At 40.4% G+C, this 25,191-nt stretch overlaps 2 protein-coding genes across 5 annotated transcripts in view; one reads left to right on the plus strand and one right to left on the minus strand.

Annotated features, from left to right (window-relative positions):
* PHKB (phosphorylase kinase regulatory subunit beta) overlaps positions 1-1,450 on the minus strand; it is a 122,337-nt gene extending 120,887 nt beyond the window's left edge. For 2 of the 4 annotated variants that reach the window (XM_019731864.3, XM_019731865.3), the window contains exon 1: positions 1,296-1,450. In XM_019731864.3, the coding sequence (XP_019587423.1) occupies positions 1,296-1,371 (76 nt within the window). In that variant the 5' untranslated portion in view covers positions 1,372-1,450. Of the gene's footprint in view, positions 1-1,220 lie in introns of all 4 variants that reach the window. The other 2 variants (XM_019731866.3, XM_074314949.2) reach the window with 2 other exon arrangements.
* A 35-nt stretch (positions 1,451-1,485) lies between these two features.
* Positions 1,486-25,191, plus strand: part of ITFG1 (integrin alpha FG-GAP repeat containing 1) — a 124,375-nt gene continuing 100,669 nt past the window's right edge. Inside the window, exons 1-6 of the mRNA XM_019731862.3 lie at positions 1,486-1,897; positions 3,562-3,634; positions 7,553-7,698; positions 8,917-8,974; positions 9,927-10,001; positions 21,630-21,724. Of these exons, the coding sequence (XP_019587421.1) occupies positions 1,690-1,897; positions 3,562-3,634; positions 7,553-7,698; positions 8,917-8,974; positions 9,927-10,001; positions 21,630-21,724 (655 nt within the window). The 5' untranslated portion in view covers positions 1,486-1,689. The remainder of the gene's footprint in view (positions 1,898-3,561; positions 3,635-7,552; positions 7,699-8,916; positions 8,975-9,926; positions 10,002-21,629; positions 21,725-25,191) is intronic.

Below are 25,191 nucleotides of genomic sequence, written 5' to 3' on the forward strand. Positions count from 1 at the left end.
AGATAGATACATTGCTAGTGTGCAACTCAATACTTCAGTATGACACAAAAATTTTAAGAGAAAGTGTGAAACAAAACTATCTGTGACAATTCCAATGAACTGTATTGAGGTTAAGGACTACTTTTTGAAAATTCTCATATTTTTTTGGTTCTTTTAATATCACCCTAAGTAAATTAGTGTGAAACTTTTTTGAAGGTTTAAAAATAATGAAATTAGCAAGAAAGGCTGGGGTAAATTTCTACTCTATAATTTATGAAATTAGATATTTTCTTCAAATTAAAAGGGGGGGGGGGCAGGGTGCACAAAAGACAACTAAGAACTTCATAAATGGGAAAAGCCCAAAACATAACGGTAACGTATTAGCCGAGAAAAAATTTCCTTAATATCAAAGCAAATGCAGAGCTAGTTTTCTCAGGGCTGCGCATTGGGGTGTTCCTAGATTGGGAACGCTGACATCTGCACCTCCCAACGCTGACACACAGTAGCATCAGTCCTTTTAAAGGCAAGACTCTAAGTTGAAGCCTCGTCCTTCACCATCCTTCCCGTCGCTAGGCACACTTTTAGCCCAGGGTTATATCCAGCCATCCTGGCTCTCAGAGGACTTCACGGCCACAAGTGCTAACTTCGAAGTCAGTGACTTTGCAATTTGAACGAGTCGGTTCAGGACACTTGTACTGTTACAACTGTCTGCGCAGCAGCGTCGTGTGACCTCGGTGGCCTCGGGTCTGTGAGCCACGGGGAAGCAGGCGCCCAGGGGCCGTGACTAGGGAGGGGAACTGCTTCCTTCTGCGCCCTCACTGCCTGGGCGGGAAGCCCTTCGTGGCCCGAGACCCTGTCCCCGTCCACTGCCGCCACATGGGAACCGGCTGGGGCTCGGAGCCCGCGGGGAAGCTGTCAGTGCGCGGCCGCCCGCGTCTAGGGCCGGGTCGCAGGCACACGAGGCCACCTGACTTCGGGGAGGCACACACGGGAGGAGGACACTGTCCTTCCAGGAAGGTGGCCGCCGTCTGATTTCTCAGGAGGACGCCTCCGGGGAAGGCGACGCCACCACCGACTTTGAGGGGGACACACACGAAACTGGGTTGGGGAACGTACAGGGGACCACGGTGGGACCACCACCTGATTCCTACAGGTGGGGGGAGAGACATCAGGCGGGAGGCCGGCCGCCGGCTGCTTTCTAAGGGCCACACGCGGGCGCAGGCTCATTCTGGGACCCCCACCTGCCTCCCGCCCCAGGCGCTCGAAGGGGGAGCACCGCCGCGGTGGGGGTGGGGTGGCGCCCCAGCCAGCCAAACCTGAGCGCTTGGCCCGGGCTCTTCGCTCCAAGACCGTCCAGCTCACTTCGGCCATGAGCCCCGCCGCCCCCGCCATCGCGCAGGGGCCGCCGCCGCCGCCGCCGCCGCCGCCGCCCCCCCGGCCGCCTGTCAACTCCGCCGGCGGCCCCGCCCCCTCCGCGCGACACTGTCGGGACGCGCGCCGACCGGAAGTGCGCGCGAGGGCGATCTTCAGCCCGGCTCCTCGGCCTCCCTCGCGTCAGAGGGGCTGCCCGTGCGGGACCGGGAGAGACGGCCCGCTGGCGGCTCGCACGAGCGTCGAGGTTGCGCCCGTTCGCTGTCGGCCTGCGGCGCGGTGCTTTCCGGCTGCCGTAAAGCGCGGCGCGGAGCCGCGGGCGGGGGCCGAGGGGCGGCCATGGCGGCGGCGGGCCGGCTGCCGAGCTGCTGGGTGCTGTTGGTTCCGCTGCTTCGGGGGCTCGCGCTGCTGGGAGTCGGGCCGGTCCCGGCTCGGGCGCTGCACAACGTCACGGCCGAACTCTTTGGGGCCGAGGCCTGGGGCACCCTGGCGGCCTTCGGAGACCTCAACTCCGACAAGCAGACGGACCTCTTCGTGCTGCGGGAAAGTCAGTGCTTGCCGACCCTCCCTCTGCCCGCTGTCCCGGTGTCCCTCCCGGTGTCCCCCGCACCCCTTGCTCGGATGGCGGGCCCTCCTGCATTTCCCGGCCCGTCTCCCCCAGCCCTGTCTCTCTCCCTTTATCTCCAGCATCCTTGACAGCTTGCCCGTCTTCTCCATCTTTTCCAGCCCCAGGTCCCGGCCTGGCCCCACAGTTTGATCTCCCCGTGCCCGTCAGCGCCCTGGAAACACCCCAGTTTTTCCCCTGAGAAGCCCGCGGCCTTCGCTCACACACCGTCTCCTCCCCGTGGAATCACCTGCCTCCCGAAGTTCTTCCTGGTCCCCGGGAGTCTTTGGAGCTCGGCTCGTCCTCGCCCAAGGCCCCTTCGTTCCTCCCCGCTTTTCTTCTCCAGTCTTCCTTCCCTTGGTGACCTGGAAAAGATGCGACTTGGCAATGTCTTCTCCAGGGGACGTCTTCCTTCCTCCACATTTACCTAACTCATCCTGCCCTCCCTTTGTTGGGGTCCCAGCTTTGTTTGAAGCCACTGTGCCCTTCCAATGCCCTAAACACTCCACAATTCACAAACGTTTTGCACGGGTCACTGATAAACCCAGTGTCTCCCTGGGAAAGGGTTGGACAACTGCAGATTCTTCTCCCTCCTGGGCTGCCCAGCCTTTCATGTGCACCGGACCTTGCCTTGCTTTGGTCACTATCCTGCCTTCCAAATCTCTTCTTTCTTTGCCACCTTGAGGTTCTTGAGAGTCCCTTGCTTTAGCCGTGACAAAGCAAACTCTTTTGTAAATCTTGATGCTGACAATTAGCTTTCTTGCGTACCCACAGAACCAGGTACTAGTTAAGGTCAAGGCCACTGAGGAAGCAGTGAGGTGCTTATGCAGAACCTGACTGACAGGATCCTGGGCCACATTTCTTGGGGCCCTTGCAAGGACCCCAGAGTGGCTTGTGGACCCTGGATGTTTTCTATCTTTGTGTGACTCCATATGTTGCAAAAAGGGCACATACTGCCACAGCTGTAGCTACGCCATCCAAACCGATACAGACTCTTAACTTTAAAGGTGGCTTATGTTTCATTAAACAATTTCAAAAGTCTGTTCCAGTGAGCGCTCACTGACTTCCGAGAATGTATCAATCTGTGGGGTGGTCCCATAGGAGCCACCGGGGAGGGTCTTGGAGGATTTAGCTTTTTCGGCTTACATACGTATCATGTCCTTGTTACTAGTCAGATATCTGCAGGAGTTCCTGTGTCCTTGGTGTGATGCATCTGATGAACTAAACAGCCTTAATAAGGGGCTGCGTTGTTAGGTTTGGGGACGACGAGGCTTGACATACAGTAGAGTTAGTTGTAAGACATGCTCTTGATTCTTTTAAGTCAGCCAACCTGACTCCAGGCAGAAGCCATTGCCTTCAGTTTGAGTGGACCAACTACATTTTCCATGTTCATCCTTCCTATATCTTTGCTGCTTTGAACATTGAACTTGTGACACGCTGTTAGGAATCCCCATTCCATCAGACAAGTAGGACTAACTTTGGGAGGGCAAATAAACTGGAGTAAATAAAAGTTTTCTTATTGAGAACAGTGCCCAGAAACTTCTTGTAACCACTGATTGGATGTCTTACCGGGAAACATTCTAATATCATATATTCGCTTCTTTTAGGAAATGATTTAATCGTCTTTTTGGCAGACCAGAACGCACCCTATTTTAAACCCAAAGTAAAGATATCCTTGAAGTAAGTACAAATGTATTTGGTTTTGTAAAACAGTCATTAGTGTCATAATAGATACACAATAGCTAGTTGGATTGTCTTTGAAATCAGTTTTACTCAACTGTGGTATTGACACAAAAACAGTAGTTACAAGATACAAGCAGTAAATAATTTGTTAGGAAAAATAGTGAATGTGCCAGTTTAAAAATGGCTTACTTGAAAAATAAATAAACACATTTTGAAGGATCCAGGTCTGTTCCTGTATAAATGCCCTCCATTTCCTTGCAAGTTAATATGCTTTCTTGAATGTGTTCAGGATTGTCTGTCCCTTATCCTAAGTGTGCCCTTGGGAGCAGCTCACTCCCAGGCTTATCAGGTCAACTGGGCTTTGTGGGAGGTAGGGGAAGAAATGTATGGGAAATAAAGGACTTGGGTTCCACTAAGCCAAAAAACAAAAAAAATCCCAATTAATTTTTTTTATTAATGCAGTGGTGTTTTGTATACAAGAGGTCCCCGAAAATGTTGTTTCATTTGGCGTCTTTTCATTATAACATTGGTGAAATGCCATAGGCACTTCACTTTCGTGTATAGCAAGTAGCCTGTGGTAAAATTGGTTTCCTTATATGTTGTTTGGCTTAAAGTCGAAGAACCTATCAGGGATGTTATGTAAGGACTTGCTGTATTTTTAAAACTTGGAAACTCTTGTTTTTATTTTACTAGAATATTTTTCAAAGTAAAAGTAACTATCGTTCCCCCTTTTCCTCCCCCAGTCCCCTGTTCCTCTCTCAGATGCAATCACTTTTAAAACGTTTAGCTCTTTCGTCTGGTGTTTAGTTCCATACTTTAAAATATGTTTTTTCACTGTAATTGAGTTATCATCTTCATCGCTTAGATTTTTTTGTTAGTGTAAATAAGGACTTACCATCTTTAAATAATCTCCATCATTTCTATCTAGGTATATCATAGCTTTAGTTCAATCACTAATCATTGTTTACATTTTGACCGTGTAGATTCTGTGTACTTCAGAACCAAACAGGACTTCAGGTCTGTACAGTGTGTCCCTCCTGGAGTAAATGACTGCTTTTTAAAGAAATGAATTGCATAGTTTTCTGTATACATATCCTTAATTTCTTTGCAGATGTTCCCTCATATCTGCCATGTACCTACTGTGCATTTTTGTTTTCCCCACCGAGTCCTCTGCCCTGCTGCCCACTCTGGGTCATTCTCTGGCCCTTGTGCAGGATTCCGTCTGGGACCTTGCCCTCTGCTACTCTTTTTGGGTCCTTGTGGCTTAAAGCCTGGGCCGTTTTGCTCTTAGCTCCTTCGCTGACTTCCCTGGAGTGCAGCCTTCAGGACATTGCTGAGGGAGGAGGCGTGGCATGTCCGTCCATGGCCACAGTTCTTTCCTACTCACTCTAATGCTTTGGTTTAACCTGTAGTCCTCTAGCTTCATTGGTCGCTATATTAAAATCCAGTGTTATTCTTTCTCCTAATCCTTAAAATCTGATTTGTTTTGTTTTAATTTTGGAAGACATTAAGTTTTCTTCATCCCTTTTGCTGTAAAATTTCATGATCATGTGTCTTGGTGTAGATGATTTTTCATTTATTACACTGGGCCCCTTCAAGCAGGAAGCTTTTATCCTTGGGGGCTTTTTGAAACGTTCTTATGTTATTTCTTTGATAATTTTTTTGTTTCCTCTTTCAGGAATTCCTGTCAGTTGGTTAGTAGACTGCCTGGGTCTATCCTTTATTCCTTTATTTTATCTGTATTTTTGTCATTTTGTTTTATTTTCCTTGCCAGGAGGTTTTCTCAACTTAATCCTCCTATTGAATTTTTTATGTTAGCTGCTGTCATGTTTTTGTCTCCAAGAAGTTTTCTACGCTCCCATTCTTTTGTCTCACTATGCTGTTCTTTTGTTTTGCTATAATGGACATGCTTCTCTTATGTCTTCAAGTGTAGTTTTGAAGTTTTCTTTCATTCCCTCTGTTTATTTTCTGTTTTCTTCATATTCCTTATTGCTGTTTGTTTTGGCTGTCTTTAATTTCCATGGTTTTCTTGGAAAGTCAGGGGTGTCTATTCCTATTTAAGAGGAAGGCACTAAAGAGCTAATTTGGAAACTCTTTTGCATGGTGGGGCTTGTCTCCTCTCTCTTGCCCTGAGCGGGTATTCCTGGCTGATTGGCATCCTAGGAATAGGGCAGAGCTGGGGGCAAAGTACCAGACTTTTCCTTTTGTAGACTTGCCATTAACTCCCTGTTTTTAGCTTAGGGCTAAAACCTTACCCTCTGCTATAACTTAAATCTCTAAGGCCTGAAACTTCCCAGAAATAAACATGGTTTGGTTCTTGCCTGGCTCAGCGAGAGGCAGAAGGGACCATCACTCACAAGACAGACTTGCAGTTAAGCCAGTTTTTAGCCTGGTGCCTCACTATTGTCCTGTACTCTTCCTGATGACTCCAAATCCTGAGTTTCTTCAGGGCAAAAATCTTTCCTTCGGGAGCTTTTTTCTCTAGGCACTTTAGCTTATAGTTTCCTTGCCCTGCTAAGTCAGTTAGCACCCCTCCATCTGCTATGTCCTTTCAGGATCTGTTCATCTAAGTTTCCATCTAATCCTTTGTAGTTTATTCCTGTCTATTTCAGGGTACTTTTTGCCACCAAATTATGGACGTGTTTGGACATGTATTCGTGCCATGTATGCGCAATATATATTATTGCACTTGCATGCATAAACACATACACAAGCAGAGGTGTACCCCTTAGATACACTTTGCTACATAGTAGCATGTGTGGTTGCTACATCATCATTTTTGAGGACCAGGCATTTTTCATGGAAAGGTTAAAGTACTGTTGGAATTCTTTGAGGAAACTGGTACTACCAAAACTGTTTTATTGTAACAAGGATCAATTTTAGGTACCAACACAATTCAATTTGAATTCCAGCTATTCTATTTAACTAGCTTTTTAACACTGGAAGCTACTTTAATCGCTCCAAACATCAGTGTCCTAATCTGTTCAATGAGAATAATACCTAGTTCAGGTAGTGAAAATTAAATGATCAGATAATAGCTATTAAGCACTTGCTGTAATATCTGGGACCGAGTAAGTAGATGCATTATAATAAAGCTATAGTTATATTGCTTTTCTTCACTACCTTTTCAGTATTTTCCTCATTTCACTTTAAATAAAACGTGTGTGTGTGTGTGTGTGTGTGTGTGTGTATTTAGGTTCTTGAGACTATTTAGAAAATAATTATCCATCGTCTATTTGGAAACTTGCTGTCTTGCTATTTGCTCTAAGTAGAATTAACTATAAATTGAATTTCAGGCCCATTTTTTGGTTCGGTCACTCAAACACATATGACAAGACTCTATCCAGAATGTTTTAAGTTTTCAAGGTTATAGAAATAATTTTCAAATTATTTCATTATTAAAAATATAAAGTTAAGTGTGTGAATCTTGAGTAGCTCTCAGAAATAAAATGATGATTTTGTTTTCACTGTATATTTCAAATCTGCATTAAAATCCAAATTAAATATTTTATAAATAATACCTTTTAACTGACAAAGTGAGGGTGATACCCCTTGCTGCTGTAACAGTTGACTATGAGCCTCCATTTGTTATACACAGCATCCAAGTGTCTTGGTATCCTTGACAGAAGAACGAAGTAAAAGGACTGTATTAGCCAATGCTTGAACATAAAACTGAGCTTTCTCTCCATGTGTTTCGGATTTGTCTTGTTTCTTAAGATTAGTCTGCATTGGTCCTGAATTCTTCTGTAGACCAAAGAGGCCTACGTACACGCAGCCTGATAAGATACTAAGAACAGAATGCAAGTCAGTTCTGTGAAATTTTAAATTTTGCATTGAAAATATTTTTGTGTGATGCAAATACGGACTTTTCTGTTTGAAGTGGACTGGATATCTTAAGATGCTTGTCTCTCTTAGGAATCACAGTGCATTGATAACAAGTGTCGTCCCCGGGGATTATGACGGAGATTCACAAATGGATGTGCTTCTTACGTACCTTCCCCAAAATCATGGCCACGGTGAATTAGGAGCTGTTATCTTCTGGGGACAAAATCAGACATTAGGTGAATTTATTTTAATATTTATCATTGGGTATTAAAGCAAAAATATGCCTGTATTCTTATGTGATTGTAACAAAGATATTGTTCTGAAATCAGTTCAGAAATGCAGTTCTTGAGTGTCTATAACTGTCTGTAACAACTTAAGAAAAAAAGTCCATTTTCTGATTTTTCATTTTCAACCCAGAACTGGTCTGGGGTCAATTCCAGAGAACCAGATTCGCACTTGCTAGCTTAACGAAGGCAGAGGTTTATTAGAACATCTTGATGACTTACGGAATTATCGGGGTAGCTGAAGAACAGAACTTTCTGGAATAATCCCCAGAGCCTTCAAGGAAGCGACTGCCTTGTTGCTGTTCGAAAGTGGCCGGTTGCACAACTGTCAGAATGCCATTGTGCCTGCTGTGACTCACCAGCCCCCTGCGTGTCCTGCACCGGCCTCTTGATACTGACAGATTCAACCCTCAGACGCTGACACAGACATGGCAAATGCACAGCTTCGTGGCCCTGCTGCCTCCCCACACGCACAGTGTATCCTACTGGCGAGGCTTGCATTGTACTTAGAGTGTCAGATGGAAAGCTGTGTGAGAAATGCTGTTTTCAGTTTCTAGTCTCCCCAGTCCAGGAAAACACAGCAAGGTTGGAGCAGAGGTTGAGTCAGTCTGCCATATCCACCCACACACCTCCAAGTCCTATCTGAAAAGCCAAATAATTACACCTAAAGAGCCAATTTGTTCATGGAGCCAGATTTCAAGGCGGGGGTGGCAGTAGTGTAGTTGTGTTTTCGGTAACATTTGGGAATGTAGACAGTAACCTCAATACTTCAGACTCATTCAGCCAATTAGTATCTAAAGTAGTACCATGTGCAAAGCACTGCCTGTACATAAACACGGGCCTTTTATAATAGAGTCTGGCAGTTCTGTGTGTATTGGCTTCTGCACCACAAACCTTAATTGTCAACTGCACTAATGGTGGGCAGTATATATAAAGGAGACTCACGGAGGTGCCTTTTACATTGAAGCCTCACATGGAAGTTGTCGTGCTGGTCTGCACAGTAGAGCGAGCTCTCCCAATATTTTGCCTTTACAGACTTGATGTCCATTTCAGCTAGAGGAATCAATTAGAGATGAATCTTGGAAAGAATGAAAGAATATTTTTCCCTAAGTGTAGACATCAAAAATAAGATAAAATGGCTGCTGATTTGTGGATTTTCTTTCTTTACAGACCCTAACAATATGACCATACTTAATAGGACTTTTCAAGATGAACCGCTAATTATGGAGTAAGTATGTGCTGGCTTCCCTTTGAGTGATTTCCAACTTACAAACATAAAACAAAGTTTTTCACATAAGAAACTACTTTGCTAAGTAGCATCCACCCTGGGTTCATCTCCCTTTAAAGCTGATAGGGGCCTGTACTGTTGATCATACGATGTTTATTTGCCATGAAAGAGAACAGTGAAAGTCACCGTTTTGGAAAGAGGAAGAGATTTGTGTTTCCTTTTTGTTTCAGTAGCTTTGAGTGTATCTGTTCTGGATCTATGTTGATTTAATAGCTGCCTTTCATGCAGCTATTAAAATTACAGTCACAGTATCCGTGGGTCAGTGACCATTAGAAGCCTAAACTGTAAATCCACGGATTAATCTTAAAGGCACTTAGTTTGATTTCTTGCATAGTTGTGTGTTTTTCCATTGTTGTTGCAATAGTCAATGGCCAGTTTGAATCTTTATACCAGCTAGGGATTACTTTTGTGGGTGATTTCTCCTAAGTCCATCTAACTAAACAAGCTGGGTCATGATTCTGGAATAAGTGATGTGTCCTTATCACTCAGGGATAGGCCACATCATGCAGAGATTACAGACTTTTACAATGAAAGTTTGTTTCTTGCTCACAGTGCATGTCCAGTGTGAGTCAGTGATGGGCTCCGCTCTGTGCCATCGCTCAGGGAGTCAGGCTCTCAGAGGCCTCATCGTCCGTGGGGCTGGGCCGTCTGAAACTCCGGCCCTCCTCTTTGCCTCGGCAAGCTTAAAGGGGGCTGCAGGGTCCAGGTGCCAAAATTAAACACTTTGGCCTAGAAGTGACCCATCACTCCTGCTGACGTTTCATTGACCACCACATGTATCAGTGAGCATTGTAACGTTTGCCACACCTCCCAAAGGTTATTTTTCTTTGAAAGCTAAGTTAGAGAACTTAAGAAAGATAGCTGCTTAATGTTTTTAATATTTTCTTTTCAGCTTCAATGGTGATTTAATTCCTGATGTATTTGGTGTCACAAATGAATCCATCCAGCCACAGATACTATTAGGAGGGTGAGTAAATATGATTGTAACATTACATATTGCTGCTACAGGGACTGTGTCTGCGTGAACTGATTGCTTTAACCTCTGGGGAAAAAAACCCAGCTCTTTAGAAATCCTTGTTCTTAAAGATTTTTAAAAGGGCATTTGGTCAACATATGAGCTTTCCCAAACAATTTGGATTTGATCTGCAACTGCTTTCTGTGGAGAGTCAGCTTCATCTCTATGCCTCTGGAAATTAGAGCTACAGACTTTACAGGTCCTTATTTACATACTAGTTCATTAGAAGCTTTTAGAAATGAAAAAATTTAAATAGGATTGATGGTGCAGTCTGATCAGATTCTCCACCTTCGTCATGTTAGCTCCCGGACTCTTAATGATAAGTCTTGTTCCTTTTTTTCTTTTGTTTGTTCAGTGAACAATCGATAATTGCCTGTAAATGTAAACATCCCTTCTCTAAGCTCTGGAAACGTTTCCGTGTATACTTTAGCCTTGACCAACATGTGTGCCAGGGCTCTTACTATCCAAGCGTGCCAGTCTTAGGAAAGACCACCTGCAATCTTGCCATTCAAAGATCTCCTTTGTAATTCCTCTAGCCTTAAAATACGTCTTCCTAACACAAGAATTCAGGATAGCAAGAGATTTTTCAGGAGATACCTTCAACTTGGTTAATTTCTTTTGTATCTGATAAGACAAAAATTTAGTTCAAGAGTACAGAACACATTTATTTACTTTTTTGACTTTCCAGCAAGTGCAGACAAGCATCTTTATCAATCTGTCTTCCCCGGGTACTTGGAAATGTAATGAATTTTCCCTCGGTGCTTTGGAAAAATACTGTATTTTTATGATTAGTTTTTGAGACGTGATTCACAGATGCACAGACAAGTAAATTGTCAAAATATAAGGTATTATGAGGAGAAACTCGTATTTCCTATCACTTTTTCTGAAGATGTTCAATAAAGAATATGGGTGTTTTGATACTATTCATAGTGACCTTTGAAAGACTTACTGTGAACCCTGAATGAGAAACCTGTTTTCTCCCCCGGCTTCGAAAAGTATCTGGAAGAGAACCCTGCTTTAGAGACCAGTTGGATGGAGATGCTGCCTTGTCTCTGTGGCCCAGATGGGATTGTGCTGGAAAGCCCCAGCTGTGTCCTGGCCCAGTGCAGGCGTGGAAATAGGAGATCGCCCACAAGTTTAGCTAGCATGACCGGTGTGGCTGCAGTGAAGGTGCAATGGTCAGTCTAAGCCGGGAATGGCAGCAGGCAGAAGACCCCCTTGTAATTGGACGGTGGGGGTATCTGGCAGGACAGGAAGGGTGCTAAATCTACGAGGTGCCAGAGACCACTGATGTGTGCTAAATGCTCAAAGGTGAGACTTCAGTTTCTGCCTCAACCTCACTTTGGGATGACTTGAAAGAATGTAATAACACGCCCCATCACTTACCGCTAGACATTAACACCTCACTGTTAAGTGGACCTGCTTTTGCAGGGATGTGAGATTGTCGTTAATGAGCATTTTCCATAAAAGGGTATTGAAACTGATGTTGTGTAAGCATTCAGAAGATGTGTATTGTTTTTAGTACTGAAGTGAAAAAGCTTGTACCTATAATTTTCATCAAAGCCACGTGTTATATTGGTCGGTTCAGATTTTCCATGACTCATATACTGAGTCCAAACACACTTCTGGGTGAGGCCCAAGTTGTATACTTGGGGATATTAATGTAAATGTGTGACAGATGGATACTTGACTGTACTCTGTTTACTTCACCATGAGCACATGAAAACTTTGAATGTAATATTAATGGCACTGAAAGCAGCCATTTTTAACTGTTAGTTTTGTGGGTGGGGTTTTTTTCCCTCCATTATCAGAAAAAACTCTTTTACTTAAACATAGTTAGCTACTCTCAATCCAGAGGAATAAATCCCTATTTTTCCATGTAACCTTTTATCTTTTCTCACATTTTAACCAATGACCGATTTATTAAAGCACCCTTTATTTTTACTGCTGATTTTCTTTGTTTGCTGATGCATTACAGGAAATGTTGCAATTAATGGAATAATAATCTGATATTATGTCACTTAAATCTACTTTAGAAAGAATATGAAAAGTATGGTGAGGTTATAACACAAAAGAAAACCAAATAATCCTTAAGGCAGCTTTTAACTTTGAGATCAGTGTTAGTACTCATAATCTTAACAAAAAAAGGTGGCTTTGAGAGGATTCAGAATTTCTTTGAATTCCCCTAGCAGCCCCTCCCCTCCTCCCCTCATATACTATTTATGTTTCGAACAGTGTTGTTTAAGGGAATCTATTAGAACTTGAGAAATAAGTTTGTTATCAGTATTTCCATAGAAACACTGCACCAATTTAACTTTTTTCCGGAAGAAACTTTGTTGTTGGAGGTAATTTATTCTCCTACTGTTTCTCATCTAATTTTTTTTTTTCAAAATTAAGCCACAGAAATAGTGAAAAGTTTTAGTAGATGACTTAAAATTGTATATGCTGTGATTATTTCAAGTGGCATGTTAGTTAAGGGTCTATATTTTATTTTCTGGAGTCCCTCCAGAAGCTTTTGCGGGGCCAATTAAATGACTTAGGATTCCCTGGTGATTTATCAGTACTGCTTTGTTTTACGTTCTGGTCGGCAGTGTTGTATGTAAGTGAACTTTTGTTTGTTTCTAAGTAAATGGTTTAAGAAGTTATTCTCAAAATTTATTCACTTTGCTTTTAGTTAAATCTTACAATTTTTAGGTGTGTGTCCTTTGAAGTATTCATTCTGAAAGATACCGGTTTCTTGAGAAAAACACAGTTTTATAGTTTGTGTAAAGAAATTCAATAGTAACATTTTATCATGAATACTGATAGTTAAAAGTGTCTTGATTCAGCATATTTTTATTAGCATATATCACAATTTTCTTCTTTGAGGAGAAATCATTTTGTTTTATTTCAGTGCTATGCAATTGTATAGAAAAAAGTCCATTTTAAAACAAGTTGGAATACCACTGAACTATACACTTAAAAATGGTTAAGATGATACATTTTATGTTATGTATATTTTACCACAATAAAAAAATTTGGAAAAAAAAACGAAAACCAAGCAAGCATAAGATTAGTATATATTATCATTTCAATTTAGGGTAAAATGCATCAAAGTAATTCGTAATTTCTGAAAACAAAGGTTAAGTCCTCTTTCCTTAGATTCCTATTGCATTTTTTAAAGGTATGTATGTACGCTGTTGAAAATATGCTCCCCATACTTGACTTTCAACAGCCTGGAGGCCTGGATTCAGCCCACATTGACCCTGAGTAGAGCTGTGGGTTCAACTGTGGAGGCCTGTGTTTTTCTTCAGACTGGCCCCGGCCTTCTGTCCTATCTGCCTGCCCCAGGAGTCAGAGCTGCCGGCACTTCTCTTAGGTGTGTTAGGTTGGTGCAAAGTAATTGTGGTTTTTGCAATTATTTTTAACCTTTTAAGCCGCAATTTTGAACCTTTCAACCTTTTAAACCGCAATTACTTTTGCACCAACCCAATAATATTACTGCAGACCCTATGGAGGTAGGCATAGTGGGACAAAATAAAGATATAGCCGAGAGAAATCGCCATGTTTTCTCTTTTGAACACAAGCTGTTATTTCTGAGAGATGCTTACGATTTATCTGGTGCATCCCACACCTTTGAGTTTTACTAGAGGCCCAGAGTGAGTGAATGACCCATCAAGTGTGTATCAGGGTGACTTTGTTCTCGAGAAATGTGTCTTTTCCCACCCTTCCCCGTATAACCTGCCTGTCTCTGACCACTTCAGAAGCGGCATACCACAAGGTTGCACCATTTACCTGTCCTCTGTGAGGCTTGGGGTTGGATGGGGAAGGAAGAGAGAGAGAGGACCCTAAATAAGCCTTTTTAAAATATATATATATATTTTTTTTTTTTTAAATTTTTATTCGTATATATAAAATGAGTAACTCTGGTTGGCACTTTCCATCAGCTGTCTCATATTTTTTCTCACAACAGATAGCTTGTGTGGCCAGAGGGGCTCATTCAAAGGTGAAGGGACCAGTGTGAGCTCACAATATATAAATAAACAGTACATCTGGGATTGGAATCTTGGTCTCCCAAGTTCTAAAACCTCTCTGTTCTTGCCTTCATCCCCTCTGTTGTAGTCACAGAGGGCTTTTGACGGTACTCCTACGTGGCGAGGCTGGACTTCCCATAGTTTAGTGCTGTTTTCCAGGAGGTATAGATGTGAGCTTCACACCTCGTGAGGCCCAGACCCGGAAGTTACACAGCATCACTGCTGCATTCTATTGGTCAAAATAGATGAAAGAACTAGCTAAGACTCGAGAGGATTGGATCATTACTGACTCTACCTGTGGATGTGGGCATGGCAAAAGCGAAATGCAGTAGCACATGTTGGATGCCAAGTAATGTGCCATCTTTGGGAACACAGCACAGTGAGCTGTGTTTATTTACCAGAAGTAAAGACCCACAAAGGAGGATGCAAGCACAGATCATTGAAGCGAATCACCTTCTGGACCCTCAGGGCTCAGAGGTCCTCCCTACCTGAACTACAATTGATGTGCCTGAGAATATACCTGTTTCCACTATAACTTTCTCCTCTGTCCTATGAAAATGCCATATTCCTTACCCTTAAAGTTTACTAATGATGTGTTTCCGGGGTGTAAAAACCCGCAGCATACGAAACACAGATATCCTAAACTAATAGAATTTCCAGTCTTTCTGTCTTAATGCTTATTTCTCTTAAGATGAAGCTTGTCTTCAAAAGAAGGCAATTGGTCATCACTGAGATACTCTGGATTCAGATGTGCTAGAGTGGGGTTGTGGAAGTAATGACAGTTTTTGTTTTAATGGCTTTGCCTCTTCCATCCCTTGACTCTTGTCAGAGAATCTGTTATTGTTGAGAGAGGGCCCTGGGGGAGCAAAGCAAAGAGCATCCATAAGAAACACTCAATTCCACAAAGCAGACCTTTCAGTTGTTCTTAGGACTCTCCCTACGACACATCATTAACTGGAAGGAAGGTATCTTTCATGCCCTCGTAGTTTTGAATGATGACAATGATTGTTTCAGATGTGACTGGAATATTCTCTAGGACTACCAGACCCATGACTAAAACTTTTACGTAATTTCTTTCACATTTGCTATACATTTTTCTATAATGTAGCTAAAACCTATTTCATCAAATCATAGCAAGATAATTCCATTTAAAGTCAAGCATGTTATTTTGTCTTATAAAATACTTACTATTTTCATTCTAGTAATAGAAAACAAATTTATATGCTGGCTCCTGAGCCTAATTTTTTTGCAATATATCCCTTTACCATATATTAAAGTCTTAAGAAAATTTTGTTAGATCTAAAAAAATAAGAAAGAACTGGAATTATTTCTCATTTTTTATACTCTATTTTTATCTAATTACGTCAAAAGCCAGACGCCAAAGTTCAGTATTCATATGCATTTACTGAAGGACCATTATGTCTTTCATTGTACTTCTGGTGCTGTGAATTATTTCAGCTGTATCACATTGCGTTATGAGAAGTTCACTGATGACGAAGAGCATGTTGCTTTACCATCTTGTGTTCGTAACCTATTAAAAAACAACAAGATGAATCAATTTTATCTGAATCTCATTATTTTATTCTTGACTGCTTTTAGTAATCTGTCCTACAATATTTATGTAGTTTTCTCTTCAGTGTTTGTAATATTCCTTGAAACACATATTAGTACATTTATTTGAATGGAAAAAACGAGGTCAAACTCTGACAGAAAATAACTTTCATTTGGAGATTGGTTTGACAGTGAGGACTGTCTGTGACTTGGATTATAGGGAAGAGGTTTTCCATAAATTGAATGAGCTAAATCAACAGCTCAAAATTTTTTTTTTTTACTTTTGTTATGGACAGTTTTAAACATGCAGAGGTGAAGAGAATGGAACGATGAATTTGTATATAATGCACCTGTCATCTAGCTATAGTTGTCAACTCTTAACCAGTTTTATTTCATTCATACCTTTTCCCTCATTTCTCTCTCTTCTAGCTCCCTCCCCAGACATTTTTAATCTATAAATATTTCAATATATATCTAAAAAAAATAAGGATTTTTTAAAAAAAAATACATAATCACAATGTATTTATCATACCTAAAAAATTAGGAATAATTTTATATTATATTTCCAAGGAGATTTTCATGCATTTATATCTATAAAGGTGAAGAGTAGGACTGGACTTTATGCTGATTCCTGCCTCATCCCAGCAGTGTCACAAGGATGAATAAACTAATACATTTTGAAGTTCTGTCCATCTGTTCAAAAAATGCATTTCCAGTAAAATCTTACCTTTGGTTCAGTAAGTTATCAAACTATATAGTGTGTGTTCTTAACAATCGTACATTGGTAGTTAAAATCATTCAACCTCAGAGAGGTTCTTTTAAACACTTGAATACATAAAACCAATTAATTACCAATTTTAATTGATATACCAATTTGTAGACATACATTTTTTTTTTTGGAGACATGATAGAGTGATCACTAAAAAGACTTCAGATATAAAAATATTTTACATCATGATAAAGTTCTGCAAGGAAAAAATGGATATCTTAAATAGTGGTAATTTACCTGGATATCTTAAATAGTGGTAATTCAGTATAGGCTGGTAATAGAAAGGTGGGTGGATCAGTGGTCATCAAAGAGCTGTTACCATAGGCAGCCAAAAGCTACAGCTGACATTAATTATATTTAAATTTATTATTCGATAAATACTGTTCTTTGAGATTAAGGGTGATGATGCCCGCACATTAGAAAACCTTGACATAGTTAACGTTTTGTGTATGTGTGTGCGCGCGCGGGGGTTGGGAAGCTAATAATTGGAATTTTCTGCAGAGGTCAAGAAATGTCAATGAATAGACTTACCATGGCTCAGAACTGCCCACTTTCTCTTCTTTACTGTTTTCTTCCTTTGTTATCAGCGTAGTTTGTATTTGTGGCCTTGGCCTTCAAATGGAGTTGAGCACGTATATGAGAAGATTATAGTTTATATAAGTATAATTGCTTGAAAAATATGGTGTCTGCTTATTATTGAAAAACTGATGTGTACAAAGAGCAACATTAAAGGTAGGGGACATGAATTTTATTTTGAACTATAAAATTTTGAACAATTTAATTCTGATAGCCAACTGTATATACATATAACATGTGTATATGTATATACAATTTTCAGCAGTCTTAAAATGCAGCACCGAAAGAAACAGCAGCTCTTCCCTCCCCCAGCCCACCTTTGGTACAGACCAGAATGGTAATAGACACTGTGTAGAAAGCATAAGGCTCGGTTAACTGCCTTTAAGAGATATTCATGTAGAATAGAGTATAGGCAACAAGTATAAACGTTAAAACACTGTGATGAACTTGAATATTGATTTGAAATGTTCAAGAAAGCAAGATTACAATTAATGTTCTGTTAGGAGTCGCAAACTGAAATGTCAAAAGGGACCCAAACGGAAACAAAAGTGAATGAAGCAGCTGAAGGTCAGGGCTTCAGCGGTGTGCAGAACGACTGTCTGAAAAGGGCCAGTTGGTTGTCACACTTTCAGATATTTTAAGAGAAGCTGGAAATCCCGATTTTTATGTGAAATACGATTTTTTATTTAAGTTTTACCAGTGAATTCAAAAATTTTAAAACTGTGTGGGTCAAATAAGACAAATCTTTATGCAGAATTTGGCCCAGTCTATCTCTTTACGACTTTGGCTTGATCAGCACTCTAGCTTCTTCATTTGAAACATTTTTACAAAATTGTAAGACAAAGTATCACAAGTTATTTGAGTTTTCCAAAACCCTACTCATAATTTATTTCAAAGGAAACCTATGAAAATTCTATAGGGAATGAAATCAATAACTGCTCTGGTCGTAATTAAAGACAGCCACGTGACTAACCTCCTCGAGCTCAGCTTTGTAAAAGCTGATATTTTTTTACTCACTTTTGGCCTAATTGCAAATTTGTTGAGAACATTAGGAGACTCTGCTGCAATGACTTTCAGTTAAACTTGTCACAGAATCTCTAGCTCAAGTCTGCTGATTTTGTTAGTAATTAAGAATACTTTAATGCTTAGAATTTAAAGAACTGAGGAATAAATGGCCTATCTTAAAAAGAAGTGAACCAGCCATTATTAAATGGAACGTAACTGAAATTATTTTAAGCATTTCTAACCTCTCCTAGTATGAAACAGAAGAACGTGACGAGTGCTTGGCGTTGAATTATCTTACAACCAATGCTAAATACAATTTCTCAATTTATTGTAAGATTTTCTTATTATCATAACTTTATATTAGGGGCTTTGGAGAAAATAATAAAATTAGGTTGTGTGACTACTGCTCGGTTTTTTATTTACTGTCTTGTGTAGGTTACAGATGAGGCCTGGTGTGCGCTAAAAAGAAGGTTATTGGGGGGAGGTTACTGTTTGTAGAACACAGACCCTTTGTGTAGGGAAAATTCTCTCCTGATGAATGCTTATTCTTTTCCCAGATTCCACCTGCCAAGAACAAATTAGTGAATTGTTTTTCTCCGCTTTGGACATACATCAAAACTAAATTCACAAATAAGCCTTGTTTGCTACCCTGTCAATTGGATGTTATGCGGACTATTAAATTGGACTTAATTAACCTTAAATTGCTCTTCAGAGATGACATGTCTGTGCTTCCATATGGGACTGGAACATAGTTCTGCGAAAAACCCAGCAAAGTCTAGCTAGGAGGAGAGAAGAACAGGAGGTGCTACTTAAGGCTTTGCTTCAGTGCAGCCGCTATTTGGGGCCAGGTCCTGGTTAGGCATGTGGGAGTGTGCATCTGGGTGTCTAGAGGAGCTTACACTCTCAGACATAGTTCCTCGTGTAACTTTAATACAAACTGAAGTGCTCTTCCTACAGGAAAGTGTTCTAGGAATAGTAAGAGGAGAGCAAAGGCCTTTGGGAGGAAGCCGATTTGAGTAGGGTCTTGATAAATGGAAATACCTGTGACCCTGGAGTGGTCCCTATGGATGAGGGATTGTGGGGAATGACTTTATTTAAGCTTGCCCTCCTTCTATATCCTGGTTCACTCCATGTACGAGGGTTTTTTTAGATGTTAACATTAAGGGAGAGTGGGTGAGAGCTATACGAAAACTAAACTGTTAGTTTTTTTAATGACATAAAATGTAACCATTATGAAGTGTATGAGTTAGTGGTATTTAGTACATTTACGATGTTCTATGACCTTTTTCTAGGTCCAATACTAGGAGTTTTCATCTCTCCAAAAGGAAACCCTATACCATTCAGCAGTCACTCTCCCTTCCCCTCCCTGCCCTTGGCAAACAGTAATCTGCTTTCTGTGTATAGATTTGCCTGTTGTGGGTATTTCATAAAAATGGAATTGTATAGCAGTGACCTTTTGTATCTGGCCTCTTTCACATTGCACAATGTTTTAAAGGTTCACCTACATTGTGCAATGTATCAGTACTCCCGTCTTTTTATGGCTGAATATTTTCATTGTGTGGATATATGACCTTTTCTTTATCCGTTCATTCATTAGGGGATATTTGGGTTATTTCCACCTTTTGGCTATTGTGAATAGTACTGCTAAGAGCTTTCATACACAGGTATTTGTTTGAATCCCTGTTTTCAATTCTTTTAGGTATATACCTAGGCATAGAAATACAGGGTCATGTGATAATTCTGTGTGTAACTTTTTGAAGAATTGCCAAACTGTTTTCCACAACTGCTGCACCATTTTAAATTCCCACCAGCAATATACGAGAGTTCCTATTTCTTCACATCATCTCCAACACCTGTTATTTTCTGGGTTTTGATTATTGCCATCCTAGTGGTTTGAAGTAGTTTCTTATTGTGGTTTTGCTTTACATTTCCTCAGTGACTAATGATGCTAAGCATCATTTGGTGCGCCTGATAGCCATTTGCATGTCTTCTTAGGAGAAATGTCTAGTCCTTTGTCAATTTTAAATTAGGTGGTTCATCTTTTTGTTATTGAGCTGTGAAAGTTCTTTATATAGTCTGGATACTAGACGCTTATCAGCGATAAGATTTGCAAATATTTTCTCTCATTCTGTGGAGTTGTCTTTTCACTTTCTTAATACTGTCCTATGATGTACAAAAGTTTTTCATTTTGATGAATCCAGTTCATCTATTTTTTCTTTTGTTGCTTGTTCTTTTGGTGTCATACCTAAGAACCCATTTCCAAATCCGTGGTCATGAAAATTATCACCATGTTTTCTCTTAAGAGTTTTATAATTTTAGTTCTTGGATCCATTTTGAGTTGATGTTTGTTATATGGTGTGAGGTAGGAGTCTAAATTTATTCTTAGTGTGGCTCAAAACTTTGGAATTAATATTCATAAATGATAAAATATTTAGGAAAATGTTTTAGGAAGAACCATTTATGATAGTATAGAACAAATATTTATGGTAATATTAAATCATTTTCTTATACTTAAAAAAATCAAGATATAAATATAAGAGCTAAAACTCTTAGAAGAAAGAACAGGGATAATCTTCATGACCTTGGATTTGGAAATGAATTCTTATATATGACACCAAAAAAACAAGCAAAAATAGATATTGGCAAATTATACCAAACATACATTGATAAAGATCTAGTATTCACTCTATATAAATAACTCTTACAACTCAAAAATAAAGCAATAAATAACCCAATTTAAAAACAGGGAAAGGATTTGAATAGACATTTTTCCAAAGAAGATATACAAATGGCCTATAAGTACATGAAAACATGTTCAACATCATTAGCCATGAGGAAAATACAAATCACAAACATAAGATACTATACCACATCTTCTAGGATAGTTATCATAAAACAAATGGACAGTAATAGGTGTTGACAAAGAAATGGAGACATTGGAACCCTTCTGCATTGCTAGTGAGAATGTAAGATGGTGAAGCCACAATGGAAAACAATTTGACAGTTCCCTAGGAAATTAAACATACGTTTACCATGTAACCCAGCAAGTCCTCTCCTAGGTATTCCCAAAATAATTCTGTCCACACAAAAATTTGTGTGTGAATATTCATAGCAGCATCATTTATAATAGCCAAGAGTAGAAACAAGCCAAAATATCCATTAACGGATGAATGGATAAAAAAAACGTGTAGCCATACAATGGAATATTAGGCCACATAAAGAACTGGAGTACTGAGACATGCTACAACATAGATGAACCTGCAAACATTATTCTAAGTGAACGAAACCAGACACAAAAAGTCACATATTAAATGATTCCATTGATATGAAATGTCCTGAATAGGGAAATCCATAGAGACAGAAAGCAAATTAGTGGTTACCAGGGGCTGGAGGGAGGGGAGAATGGGAAGTGACTAATGGATGTAGGGTTTTTTTTGAGGTGATGAAAGTGTTTTGGAATAAGATAGTGGTGATGGTTGCACACTACGAATGTACTGAAAACCACTAAAATGTGAATTGTATGGTATATGAAACATTTCAATAAAAATAAACTTTCAAAATATCTTGCATATATGCACAGATTTTTTGTTTGTTTGTTTTAAAACAATGTTCATGTGATGTATGCCTTAAGAAAATTTTTTGGTTTTGTTTTTTTTTTTTTTTAAGGAATTTATCATGGCATCCTGCATTGACCACTAAAAGTAAAATGCGAATTCCACATTCTCATGCATTTATTGACCTGACTGAAGATTTTACAGCAGGTAAGTTGCTCATAAATATACTTCTTTTGAACTGCCAAGAATTATGAGATTTTATTTCCTGTTTTCTTAGTAAACATTTTCTTTTGAATTGAATGTTAAAACCAAAATGTTAAAAGGTTATGAGGAAGTCAGTGATATTGGATACATGTAAAAAGTACTGGGTGTAATAAACAAGTCTTTAGTTGTTGTTTTTGTTGTTTGTGCACCACATCAAAATTTGAATAGTCCACCGATCAAAAATTCGTGGTAATTTAGACATATGTTGCCTGATGTTTGTTTCCCTTTCCATTTAAAAATTATTGACTGATAAATGCCATAAATTTAATTATAAGAAAAATATTTAGCTTATGTATTTAAAATTTCAAAGGCTTTGAAACTTTTTATTATGAAAATGATAAACATAAAAAAGTAGACAAAATAGTATGATATATGCACATTTAATCATCACCTAGCTTCAACAATTAACAATATGTGGCCAATCTTACTTTATTTGTACAACCTACCAGGAGCCCCTCCTACTCCAGATAATTTCAAAAAATCCCAAACATCATGCCATTTCATTTGTAAATTTCTCAATCTGTATCTCTAAATGATAAGGACTTTTTTATTTTTTTATTTTTACCTTTTTTAAAAATAATTTATTGGAGTAATATTGGTTAATAATTACATGTTTCAAGTGTACAGCTCAATAATACGTCATCTGGGTGGTCACCGCCCAGAGTCTAGTCTCCTTCCATCACCATATATGTAATCTGTTTTACCCTCTTCATCCTCCACCCATCCTCTCCCCTTCTGGTAACCACCATAGTGCTGTCTGTGTCTGTAAGTTTTTTTGTTTGTTTGTTTGTTTGTTTGTTGCTTTCTGTTTTATATGCCACAAATGTGTGAAATCATATAGTCTCGTCCTTTTCCATCTGACTTATTTCACTTAGCATGATGCTCTCAAAATCCATACATGTTGTTGCAAATGGCAGTATTTCATCTTTTCTTATGGCCGAGTAGTATTCCATTGTGTATATGTACCATATTTTCTTTATTTCACCATTCACCAAAGGATACTTAGTTTGTTTCCATGTCTTGGCTACCGTGAATAATGCTGCAATGAACATAGGGGTACTTATATCTTTACAAATAAATGTTTTCAAATTTGGGGGTTTGATACCCAGAAGAAGGATTGCGGGGCAGATTATAGCTCTATCCTTAATTTTTTGATGAACTTCCATACTGTTTTCCACAGAGGCTCTACCAATGTACATTCCAATTTACCCGAGCAGTATACGATGGTTCCATTTTCTCCACATTCTCTCCGGTACTTACTGTTTCTTCTCTCACTGGTAATAGTTTTTCTAACAGGTGTAAGGTGGTATATCTCATTGTGATATTTATTTCATTTCAACATGACCTGAAAATTTTTTTAGTATCACAAATACTTTTGCACTCATTCATCAAATTCAGTAATTGTTTATTGAGCCTCTGTCTACTCTGAGGCATGATGCTAGAAACCAGTGGTCCAGAGGTGAAAAAGATCACTCAACTCAAGTGTTACAATATCTGAACTTCAAGGATGTTATCGTAGCAAGCCATCACTCTGTGCTGTATTCAGAAGTTTAAACTTGACTTTTAAACACACTGATGTATGGCTGAAGTGTTTTTAAATGCAGCAGAATTTCAGACCTCGGTACACATCAACAACACTCAAGAGTGTTTGTTTGTAGTCCGTTTCAGTGGAGTTGGACAAGGTTCTTAACTGTTTTTCCTCGTACACGCTTGGCGATCTCATGGCTTCAAGCATTACCTACGTGCTAATGACTCCCAAATTTGTACATCGTCAGGCTGGACCTCCTTCCAGCTGCCCACACCACTTGTCCAGCTGCCTGCCAGCCATCTCTACATCTATGTCTTTGATAAGACATCTCAGACCATGTTTCCTAAATTGTATCCCAGCTCTTCTCTTTTTAATTAAGTTTACAGGGTAATAATGGTTTGTGAAATTAAATAGGTATGCTCTTTTACTTCAGACCTCCTCAACCCATAATCTCCTCATCTCACTAAATGGCAGTGCCATCCATCCAGTTCCTCGGTCACAGCGGTGGAATCATCTCTGCAGCCTCTTTCCGTCACTCTCAACAGCAACTCTGTGAGGAAATACTGTTCATTCTGCTTTCAGAATATATCCGCAGCCTGACCACTTCACACCACCTCCACCATAACCATCCTGGTCCATGACAATCATTTCTCACCCAAATTACCCCAATCGCTGTTCCTCTGCTTCCACCCTTGTCCCCCAGAGTCTGTTTTCAACACATGAGCGGCTGTGATCTTTAAAAATATAAATCAGGTCATGTCACTCAGAGTTTTCCAATGGCTTCTTCATCTCATTTAAAGAATTAGCCAAATGCCATAAAATGGGCTACGGGCCCCGCGTACTGTGGCCCACCATCACATGACCTCTTTGACCTCAGTTCTGTTTTCCCACTTGAGGCTTTGCTGTTCCTTCAACACTCCAAAGCAAGGTTCAGTCTCAAGGCTTGGGTCAAGTGGCTGTTTTGTCTGCCTGGAGTATTATTCCTCCAGATGCCTGTATCACCTCTTTTAAGTTACTTTTCCAAGTGTCCTTCCCTTCCATCATATGTTAATTGAATGTCATCTGATTTCTCACGGAGACCTGCTGTGTGTTCAAAATGGCACCTCTCCAGGACCCCCTATGCTCTGCTTCCGTTTCTCTCCAAAGCCCGTTCATCGTATTCCAGAAGTACAGCGTTTGGTGAAAGGCTACGCACTTACATTTTACTGTATCTTCTCGTTCTAGAACATAAACTCTGTGAGGGCAGGGATTTTTGTTCATGCTCTTCACCATCGTTTCTCTGTGCCTGGGCCAGGGCCTGGTACCAAATGGGGACTTGACATGTATCTGTTGAACAAATAGTCACAGTTTGGGCAGCAGTATAGAACCTGAAGACAGCTAGCATTTTTTTTGGGGGGGAGGGGAACAGGACTTTATTGGGGAACAGTGTGTACTTCCAGGACTTTTTTCCAAGTCAAGTTGTTGTCCTCTCAGTCTTAGTTGTGGAGGGCACAGCTCAGCTCCAGGTCCAGTTGCTGTTGTTAGTTGCAGGGGGCGCAGCCCACCATCCCTTGCGGGAGTCGAACTGGCAACCTTGTGGTTGAGAGGATGCGCTCCAACCACCTGAGCCATCTGGGAGCTCAGCGGCAGCTCAGCTAAAGGTGCCATGTTCAATCTTAGTTGCAGGAGGCGGAGCCCACCATCCCTTGCGGACTGGAGGAATTGAACCGGCAACCTTGTGGTTGAGAGCCCACTGGCCCATGTGAAAATCGAACCAGCAGCCTTCGGTTTTAGGAGCACGGAGCTCCAACCGCCTCAGCCAACGGGCCTGGCCCCAGCTAGCATATTTTTAAGTGCTCAAACTGTTCCTGATGGTCAGGCGTCTGTCAGCCAAAGATTTAAC

Source organism: Rhinolophus sinicus, chromosome 8 (assembly GCF_057876585.1).
Source record: "Rhinolophus sinicus isolate RSI-liver-muscle chromosome 8, RSI-T2T, whole genome shotgun sequence".
Taxonomy (NCBI): Eukaryota; Metazoa; Chordata; class Mammalia; order Chiroptera; family Rhinolophidae; genus Rhinolophus; species Rhinolophus sinicus.